General features: G+C 33.6%; 1 protein-coding gene across 1 annotated transcript; it reads left to right on the forward strand.

Annotated features, from left to right (window-relative positions):
- Positions 1 to 1256: 1256 nt before the first annotated feature.
- LOC114292341 (uncharacterized) lies at positions 1257 to 7147 on the forward strand. Its single transcript, XM_028236284.2, has 5 exons — positions 1257 to 1549; positions 1772 to 1869; positions 5751 to 5832; positions 5920 to 6005; positions 6575 to 7147. Exons 1-5 carry the CDS (start codon positions 1508 to 1510, stop codon positions 6828 to 6830), a joined length of 564 nt encoding a protein of 187 aa, XP_028092085.2. The 5' UTR covers positions 1257 to 1507; the 3' UTR covers positions 6831 to 7147.
- The last annotated feature ends 3906 nt before the right edge of the window (positions 7148 to 11053 follow it).

An 11053-nucleotide genomic window follows, 5' to 3' on the forward strand; every position in this document is an offset into this window, starting at 1 on the left:
TTTCTCTCTTTTTCGGCTCTTGTTCTTTGATTACTCTCTCTCTCGGCGGCCGTACACAAAGCCTCTCTGTTTTTGTTTTATTTTGTTTTGTTTTTTTCTTTTTTTTCCTTTTCCTAAAGGCAGATGCTATGAGTATAACCTAATATATAAATATATAATACGACATAAATATAACATACATAAATATGATATATATTTTATCAATATATAAAATACTTTTTTTAATGTAAAATATATAAATATATAAATATTGGAATTAATTATATTTAATTAATTATCACATTAAATTAATTAAATACTTCATTAAATTAATTAAATACCTCATTAAATTTTCATGTATCCACACAATTAATAAAGTCAAAAATAAAATAAAGTAATAATAATAAATATTGACTTACGAAAAATTATGGTCGCTACAATATATCACAATAAATTCTCATATATCTACACAATTAATAAAACCAAAAATAAAATAAAGTAATAATAATAAATAATGACTTACGAAAAGTTAGGATTGCTGGCTTATTGATTAAAATATATTTTTGTTAACCATTTATCTCTAAAATAATATTTATCATTGAAAAAAATGTGTTTTGGTCAAGGGATTATCGATATCTGATCAATGTGATTGTTTGCAGACATAAAATAGTTGACGAACTCTACCTATTTAACAGTTTAAATTATCGAAATGAGACCCATAATAAACCTAATAATATACTCCAATTCACTGTGTAAACTGGAGAGTACCCGCACCCTAATTTAAATATTAATCTCAAGCTCTTCAAAACAAAAGTACAGGATTTACACTATGTTTGGATTTAGTGATTTGGAGAGAAAAGAAAAGAAATAGGGAGATATGTATTTTTCTTATTTGTTTGGATAACTGAAGTGAAGAGAAATAGAGAGAAATGGAGAGAAATCATTTTTCTTATAACTTTCATTTTCAATTTTTTCAAAAGTAGAGAGATTGTGAGAGAAAAGAAATCAATAGATTCTTATATTTGTATAATACCAATTTTGTCCTGTAAAAATAAAAGAAATAAAATGATTGACAAAATATAAAAAGATTATTTTAGTAATATAACATAAAACCGTTTTTTTTCTTTTCTCTTATGAAATTTAATCAAACAAAAAGAAGAAAAATCACAATCATATATTTTTTTTATTTCTTACTTGTCCAAATAAAAAAAAAAACAATCATTTTTTTTTTCTTTTTTCTTATAATTTAAATAATCAGTTCTTTTATTTTCTTTCCTACATTTCCAAACATAGGGTTAGGGTATTGTTCAGGGGCACATTAGTCATTTAGGTTGAAACGGATCGTCGATCCTCGAAAACCCTTGGCGTCTCTGTCTCTCGTTCTGGTTGTCTCGCTCTCGCAGAACTGCACAACACAGTAAAAGCTTCCTCTCTTGCTGGTTCAATCCCTTGTATAGAGAGAGGGGGGTCAAAAATATTGTTTTGAGCTCTCTACTGGACTTGAAAGTGGTTCTCAGTATAATACACAATGGCCAAGCGCGAGCTTTCCAGCACTTTAAAGAACTTGAAGGTAAAAAAAATTGAGCACAACCCATCTGTTAACACCTTTTATAGCCACGCGAATTCGATGTAATGGCCAATTTTTTGAACTGGATTTTGCTTAACTTTTTCTGGGTATTGTTTAATTTTTTGAAATTTTCCTTATTGTATTCATTGAATCTTTTGAAGCTCATAATGCTGCCTTTGTGAACCCTTGAACTCAATTGTGGGATTTTCTTGTTCTGTGTTGCAGTTCATGCAAAGGGCTGTTCAGAGAGAAGAGAAGTGTCAGAAGGAAGAAGAGGTCATACCTGATGGGAACTTTCCATCCTCTGGTACCATAAAAAAATGGTAAATCTTTTTTTTTCCCCTCCCCCGTTTTTTGTGGCAATTTGAATATTTTGATTCTTGAAGTCTAATTTATTTTCTTAGATTCAGTACAATTCCTCTTGCAGAGGCACCTTTGCGGGTGGAATAAGTTTATTTATTTATTTTTTAGTTAAATATCGGCCCCTTAAACTGAAATTATTCTTGGGAATCTTATAGTAATTCAAAGAAACAATTCTTTTCATTGGTGAATTTAAAAATTCTGAGAGTTTAAATCATTGTTTGACTTTGGGAATAACAAAGGGCAGGCCGTGCACTTGGCAACCACAACCCTACTGCAGCCTAATGGAACAACCTCCATCTTATTCTCATCCTGAACCTGTGACAGGTTTGGAACACATCCATTGTCATCCAAAGTAAATCATATGTCTCAGAAAGATATAAAACTGCTCCAAATTCAAGAAGTACATATTCAGACAATGAAGATGTTTCCATATAAAATGAGACTGAATCAGTAACTCTTCAAGATGAAGTGACAAATATATGGATAGGTATTATACAATCAAGTTTTAAGAAAACTATTGAAATTCAAACTTTGCAAGACATTTTGATTTTGAATGCTTATAAGCACTTTGTTCAAAATTGTATGTGTTTTTTTTCTGGGCACAAAATACACATGCACACAGAGGGAGGGAGGGTCTTTTGATGGCAGATGGGGGTGACTTCTAAAATGTTAGGAAGAACCAAGAGAGGAGGAATGCAGGACACTAAATATATGGAAATTTATTGTGGCAGGTTTGGGGCAAATTATCGAAAAATGTACCATACCTGAACTGACGTTGGGATTTCAGTTTCTTCTTTGAACCTGTTTGCTACTTACATCTAGGGGTGGGCAACGGTTTATCCGAACCGCTCAAACCGTCCAATCCGCATGTAAATGGGCGGTTTCGCAAACGTAATGCGGGCGGATGCGGTTTGAAATATGACAAATTTGCGGGTTGCGGGCGGGTCGCGGTTTAAACCCACAACCCGCAAAAACCGCCCGCACTTTAATTATTATTATTATTATTTTTTTTATATACCAACTTTGTAACTTTTACAGGAGCACCATTATATTCTCTATGACACTAGGATCCTTATTTTTAAGTATTTCTCAACTTTCTTAATGCCGTAGAATTATCAAGTCCTAAACTTGGTTTCTTATATGATTTTCATTGGTTATTCATCTACTTTTTCCTAATAAAATTTTCCTTCTAATGGTCGATAGAACTTATAGTTTGATTATTGATTACTGAACTGACAATTCTAATTGAGTACAACCTTTAATGCATTGATATACATTTTTTTCATGGCAAAAATGCTAGTGTAGGGTTTCTTTGTTTTGAGTACTTTCATTTAATGCATTGATATTCAATTTTTATTTGTAAACTCATCAAAAAATTGTTATCACAAATATATAAAATAAATCTGATGCCTAAATTCGCTGGAAAAAAAAAAAACTCGAAAATTAATTTTTAAAGAAAAAAGTGTAAACCGCAAACCGCCCGCAACCGCCCGCACATTTGCAAACCTTATCCGCACAAACCGCAAACCGCACTGCGGGCGGTTACGGGTTGACTTTTTCCCAAACCGCATAGATGCGGGCGGGTCAAAACCGAACCGCAAACCGCACAAAACCGATCCACGAACACCCCTACTTACATCTATTGTCAGCCTTCCCAACCCATTTTACTGAGGTCAGTTTCCCCAATTTCCAGGTTAAATTGTGGTCTTGTGGTTGAGTTATTGAGTGTCTGAGTAATGAGTACAGTGGATACAAATATAAAGTTATTCATTTAACTTGTTGGGGAGGTGACCAACACCTGCCCCAACAAGCCTTTCATTGTTATAGTTTATATTTGTTCACATGGATTTTTCGACCTCCAATTTGCATTGTTATATCTAGTTTGCATTTGGAAACTTTTTTTTTTTTTTTTTTTTGGATTTGGATTATGGTTTCAAATCTAATTGCAATCTACATATTGAAATTTTTTAATTTTGCAATTCATTGATTGGATATCAAACATCAATTAACAATTATGAATTGATTTATCATTTTTATGTATGCATACTTGGTGACAAATATATTAGAGAGATTGCAGAGGGACTTTCTTTAGGGAGCTATAGGGGAGGAGTTGAAGTATACTCTATCCACAAGTTTGTCTACTTATCCTATCCATGGGGATGCTTGGGGGTTTAGAGGCTGGAGGTGTTTAATAAAGCTCTATTGGGAAAGTGATTGTGGATGTTTGTTTCAGAAAGTGATTGATCATGGAGAAGGGTGGTGGAAGGGAAGTATGGGAGAAATTGGGATAATTGGTCCACTAGTAGACTTGTTGGGCTTTGTGGAATGGGGTTATGGAAAGGCTATAAGGATGTAAGATGATTTTTTTAAGAGAGCACTTGATATGGTGAGTGATGAGAGGAGGGTGAGTTTTTGGCTTGATTCTTAGTGTGGACTATTGACCTCTCAAGGATTTGTTCTCAGATCTCCTTTGTTTGGCTGTCAACCCTAATATGGTTGTTGAGGAGTACTCTTGCTTGAAGATAGTAGATTAGTTTGGAATTCTCAGTTTCAGAGGATTAGGTGAATTTGGAAGTTCAGTCCATGGAGGTTTTTTTTTTGGTTTGCTTTATCATGGTGCAAAGATTCTCCAGGGAGGTCAGGATGTCATGATTTGGGGCGCCTCTAAGAAATGAGTGTTTCAATATGTTCTTTCTACCAGATTTTGAGTGGTGGTAGCGGTTCATTCTGCTCTTGAAAAGTTATTTGGAGCAGTAGAGCTCCTTTTATGGTTGTATTTTTTGCTTGGATAATTGCTTTGTTGGCTATTTTGACTATTGACAATCTTAGAAAGAGATATAGGTGAAGCTAAAGTGGTGTTGTATGTGCAATCAGGCAGGGGAGGGAGTGTCAATCACCTCCTTTTTCCTTGTTTGGTGGTTACAAAGTTGTATATGAGAGACGAATGTGAGATGGAGACGGGAATGCTTGCCATACTATTGTGTCTGTGGTTTGAGCATTGGGGACGGAGAGTCAACAGTTGGTGGATTTCAAAGAGTATTTCTCGGGGCGTTATTCTAAATCCATAGGTTATGTGCACTTAAATACTCAAGCAGATTAGTCAGGATTTCAAATCTTTCATGCCCCATTTTGCAAACAAACCATATTGATTTGAGAGATCCACATGCCTCGAATCCTTAAACCGAACAGAGCCTTAGGGAATTTGTGGTTGTTTGTGTGTTTTAGTTAAACCTCAAGGATTGGTTCTTAGCATTGTGTGTCTGGTGAGCAGCACCTAGAACAGGTGACCTCTTGTTATCTATGCCTGTACATAATAAGTGGAGTCTGCTGCCTCTTGTTCTCATCTCCTTTGTTTTCTATAATCAACTAGATAGTGTCTGTAATGATTTTTGGACCATGAATCACATACACTACTTCGATATATCCTTTCTATATTTTTTGGGTCTTCTCAAGATTTTTTTTTGGATAATTGATTTCTGAGTGTTGCTTGTATTGTATACTACTGCATTTTGTCCTACTAAGTTAACTCTAAGCTGATTTGAGACCACTTCCAATACCATGAACCTTGGTTCTTCTTCACGAATTCATTCACATGAACACCAGCTAGTTTTCGTTTGGCAATCTTAATTCTATCTCCTTTGCTTCTCATAGAGTCCTGTATCTAAATCCATTCTGTCAACTGAAATCATTATATATAATGGTTATTAGAGTTATTAATGTTGTCAGTGATGCCTTGTCCCAACCATTTGGGGTTTATGTTCATAGTTGAATAGCTGCTGCTAGCCACTACCTCTGCACTGATCAAAATTTTACTGAATTGCTATGCTATCTTTATATGCAGCACTGTTATTATAGAAGGTGATCCCCATCCAGGGGCGATAAAAGGCCGGATGTCGTTTGGAAGATTTAATCCTTCTATTGATGTGAGTATAAGGTTTGAGTGGTGTGAAAGTCTTTTAAAGATTATTTCACTTTTTGTGCTCTCCTCATTCTGAAACTTTGCTTGGTAGAAATTGAATGAAGCAGCAACAAACCCTTGTCAACCAGAAGCCTCTACCACATGTTCTGGCGATCAAAATGGAAGAAATTCTGATAGGTGGGTGATTTGACCTTTCAAATTCTCTCGACATGTTACTGTTCTGGTATTTTTTCTCGATTGTTGAAAAGTTACTTGTTGGCTCTATAACATTTCATTCTTCATATTTTTATATTCATTATTGTCAGTAAAGAAAAGAAAATCTAAAAGTGATAACGTATCTGCTCCAAACTAAATTGATGCAACCTTCTCTCAATATGGAATTATTGGGCCAAACTTAAGAATAAGCCATCTTTTGTGCTCAGGCATTACTGAACAAAAAAGATACAATGGCACATAGTAGGTGTGAGATTCTTAATTTTTAATTTTTAATTTTTTTATTTTGGGGTACTATGGAAATGTAGTGAGATTCTTAAGTGTCAGACCCTAAAATACATGACTTAATCACCTATTTGAAGCAATTTGGAGTAGTGTTATGGATGATGCATTGCACACTAAATAGTGGATAGATATGTGATTTCAACACATATGTGAACCTAAGTTTTCTGAATCATTCCCACTTTTAAGTTTTCTGAATCATTCCCACTTTTAACTACTTATGGTAGTATTCTCTCTTTTCAATATTACAGAGAAAAAGGGTCCACACAATATGAATTGGAGAACTTGAAACTAAATAGTTCCAATAACGATGATGCCAGTGGGGAAGTTAAAAGGAAGCAGCATGAAGTTGTCTCAGAAACGCAGTATCCAAATAAATCACAGAAAAATGTTCAAGGCGATCAGGAATCATCACCAAATAATAGCAGTTCTCAGAGGCAACCAAAGCATGAAAAGCTGGACTGGAACGTTCTAAGACCTTCGAAAGGCCAAAAGAAAAGGCAGTGAGTACCATCTGGTGATTACTTCAGACTCATGTGAAATTGATTTCCATAGGCTTTTAAAGTTCTAAGAATAGTTGTAACTTGTAACCTTCTTGTAAGTGTGTCATTAGCATTCAATTAATTTTCCTCAATTAGAATTTCTATCTTTGTTAGTTTATTTGAAGAGTTAAATTGAATTCCTTCCATTATGTTATTCATTATCCTACCAATCTGTGGATGCTTGAGTACCATCTTTGTAATCCCTCTGATTGGCGTTTGATACTAGATTTACAATAATTTTTAACATAATTTGACAATGAAAGTTTCATAATTGACGTGGAAGAAGTGGAAGAATTGCCGTGGTAATTTTTTTTATTACCACTTGGTGATCAACAAAAATTAATTATTTGGTTTGAATGCTAAAAGCATTTAGAAAGCTAATTATTGGTAGTATTATACAATGTAACTCACAGCATAAGTTACCAGTGTTTCTTAAAACTTGAAATACACATCTTTAACTATTGATAATATACTTTACAAACTCTTCTTACTCACAAACGTTTTGGTATTTGAAATATGACAGGGATAACTCAATTATGACCTCCAAAAGAGAAAAAATTGTAAGATTTGTTAATTTGTATAGCATCACTGAACAACACCACACCTCTTTTTTGGGGTACGTTCAGATAGTAAATACTTTTACAAGTCTTCTTCTTGTTTTATTTACTCCTCCGCTTCTATTTGTTAGCTTCCGTATAGTTCATTGATTCTGTATCCTCCTATTAGTATCAATCCATGTCAGACATACGTGGCTTTGCACTTGTGTGTGGTTGGCTTTGTAGTTTACAATGATTGAACATGGTTTGTTTCAAGCCACATGGATAACATTTTTTTAAGTGATGTGTTTTATTTTCATTGAGCAAGACACAATCAGTCCATGCAGCCATGCTTTTCAGTTAGTGGTACTATTTAACTTTTATAAAACTACTAGACATAGACTATCTATCTAATCATGTAAAACACTAGACAAGTTTATGTTATGAGTTCCCTTTGAATGCAGCATAAAGGGCCTTTTGATTTTTTTATCCAAATTCACAAAATTTGAACCAGAGTTATTTATCCAAAAAAAATAAAAATAAAAATTGAACCAAAGGAGAATTTTATCCTGAAATTGTTTAATCCTATCCAGTGCCGTTATCCATGAATCAAAAGAATGCTGATTTTTTTTTTATTTTTTATTTTTTATTTTGGGGGGGGGGGGGGGGGGGTGGGGGGAGATTAACTAATCTCATGGGGAGGTGGGATAGAGGGGATAAGTTATATTATTGGATAATGGATGAGATTGTATGTGCTATATGATTAGTGTTATACTAAGTTTAGTTAGGGTGGCATAAAGGGATGAAGATTATTTTCGATCGTTAGATGATTGATGAGGGAGTATAGTTCGGAGGGGGGAGGGGGGATTAACTAATCTCATGGGGAGGTGGGATTAGTTATCCCCCAAGCAATTGCTCATACAAGGGATATAATCCCGAGATTACCTTGTTTGAAGCAAACAATGGACAAGGGGGATATGGAGAGATGTGGTGAACGGTATGTTAGACCTTAACATGTGGAAGCAGCTGCTATAAGATCAGTTTGGTAAAAGCCTTGATGAATCACCCCTTCCATCGGTGTTCTGAACAAATTGTCAAACTGCTAAACCAATATGAATCAGTTCAAACCGTATGGTTAAGTCCTTTATTTTAGGAGATGGTTTGGTTCCAATTCTAAGAGCATCCATATTAGCCTTAACAAATTAACTTTTTGGCTATATATAACTAGTAAACTATGAAAGCATTGCTCCATAAGTCTCAACAAAATAATTCTATAACTGGCTATTATTTGTATTTGCTATAGTAACTTAGCAAATTTGTTGAGGTACTAGTCATTAGCTATTCAATAGTTTATTATTTTTTGATAGATTTGACTCCACTATCTTGACTTTCTTGAGTATTGATCATTAAAAGAATGGCTAATAAAATATTCTTTTAATAAAATAAAGTTAGAATAGAGAGTCTAATGGATGGAGTATTTAAAAAGAGAGCTATATAAAATAAAAAAGTGATTTTCAAATTGTAATTTGGTTCAAAACTTGATGAGCTTGATGTGGATACTCTAATAAGTTAAGAATCGGTGATGACGGTTTGGTTCTCGGATTAAGACCCAAAAGAACCGAATTAAATCAAACTGAATCATTCTCCATTTTATATTAATTTTTTTGGTAATATTTTATATTAATTTTGATAAATATAAGGGTATTTTGTGAGAAATTTGTTCTCCTTCTCATTGGCTTCCTAGAACCTCTATCTCATTTCAACGTTTATTCATCCTATTTAGAAAATATTCTCTCTATACTATTTATATGATTTTTACACTCCTTATATTATTAAAATATATATTTCTATATTAATTTTTATAAAAATATGATGTTTATGTTTTGTCTTTACCCGTTTTAGAACTTTTGAAATGCTTCTATAATAGGTAGAATAAATATTTATTGACATGTACGGTGATGAATTTTCTAGCCTAAAACAATGGAACCGAACTAGAATTTTGGTTTGGTTCCAAACGTTTCAGAGTTTGGTTTGGTTCCCAACTTTTTAGAACTGTAGGAATCGGTTTGGTTTTTGATTCACCTCAAAACAGGTCCATGAACACCTTTACCCTGCAACTTCCATCAGTTTGGTTTTGGATTTATGTCACGCTGTGTGACGCCCCAAATTTTTCGAACTTCCAGGGAAATTAAATAAACAAAATGACTTAATAAACTAAAAAGTTGACATCTTAATAGGGTAATCCAACTCTCGTACATAACCAAACGCCCAAATAACAATAGATAAAAACTTAAAATTATCCAAATACAACATCAAATGAAATTACAAAGTCCTTAATATCTATTATATAAAATAATATAATTTATTTGGCTCTACTCGGGGTTTCAGGTTAGCCAAGGCTCTACGTTAACGTCGACTCCATTTCAGCTTCAATTATTTTCTCGCCAAGACCTGGCATAAAACGCCAGGGCAACAAAAATATATGCCATGAGTTTTGCAACACAGTAAGAAAACATAACCAACCTACCATTCTTTTTAAGAGAAAAATAATGAGATTATAAACATGAGATAACAATATAATTGTAAGCATAAATTACAACCATTAAAATAATTTTAATAAATTAGGTGACACTCGAAATCTCACCAAAGAGATTTAACTTACCAACCACTAAGCATGGCAACGGTTAATTTGAAACCCTCCCTTGGTCAAATATTCAAGTGTTACTAACCGTAACTACCAGGGATGCCCACGTCCGGAGTTATATACCCAAGTAGTGGCATCCGTGGTCTGCCCCAAGGAAACGGTCTGCCAGGGGTACGTAACCTCCCTGTGTGCCACCAGCACATCCACCCTTATTCCAAAACCAAATACCGAAAAGGGTTCAAATAAGTCCCGTGCCATCTTAGAGTTTCGCAACATAATTTACGTGAGAATTCTCAAAACCAGGGCTCACCCTGAACAACCGGTATTAACCGTCAATCCCTTGATTTCATACACTCTTTAAAATCAGGACTCACCCTGAACAACCGGTATTAACCGTCAACTCTTAATTTCGTACACTCTTTAAAACCCAGACTCACTCTGAACAACTGGTATTAACCGTCAATTGTTAACTTTGTATATGCCGTTAATCATTTCAGTTAATTTTGATATTACTCACAAATAATTCCAAATTTTAATCACAATTGATGTTATATCAACTCATTAAAATTCTCAACATAAAATATTGCACATGTCACACAATAATAAATAAATGTACAGCATTTAAATAAACAATTTATTTAAACCATGGTATGAAATAATAATTTAGATACAGAGAAAATAAACCAAAGTCACACACGTGCATGGATCTTTAATTTACAAGATTAGACTACCACAATATTAAATAAACCACAATACACCCATACATGGATTACTAATTTACTATATTTGATGAATTGGACCAACACCATAACTGATTTTTATCCGAATAAATAATTCTGTAAAATTCCCAGAAATTTTATGACACAGATTTATCACATTTTCTTAAATTAATTCCATACTTAAATTTATAAATCAAATCCACAATCTAAAAATTTAGTATGAAATTAGACTTCTCAAATTTCATATTTTAGTTAGAAATTACCAGATTTGACTTAATATAGAATTTTT

This window comes from Camellia sinensis, chromosome 14, assembly GCF_055761805.1.
Source record: "Camellia sinensis isolate YWXY chromosome 14, ASM5576180v1, whole genome shotgun sequence".
Taxonomy (NCBI): Eukaryota; Viridiplantae; Streptophyta; class Magnoliopsida; order Ericales; family Theaceae; genus Camellia; species Camellia sinensis.

Bases quoted from the DNA above. Each gene is read 5' to 3' on its own strand.
- LOC114292341 (XM_028236284.2), top strand. From the start codon at position 1,508: ATGGCCAAGCGCGAGCTTTCCAGCACTTTAAAGAACTTGAAG. The intron at 1,550-1,771 runs GTAAAAAAAATT...TCTGTGTTGCAG, and splicing joins GCACTTTAAAGAACTTGAAG to TTCATGCAAAGGGCTGTTCA. The intron at 1,870-5,750 runs GTAAATCTTTTT...CTTTATATGCAG, and splicing joins TCTGGTACCATAAAAAAATG to CACTGTTATTATAGAAGGTG.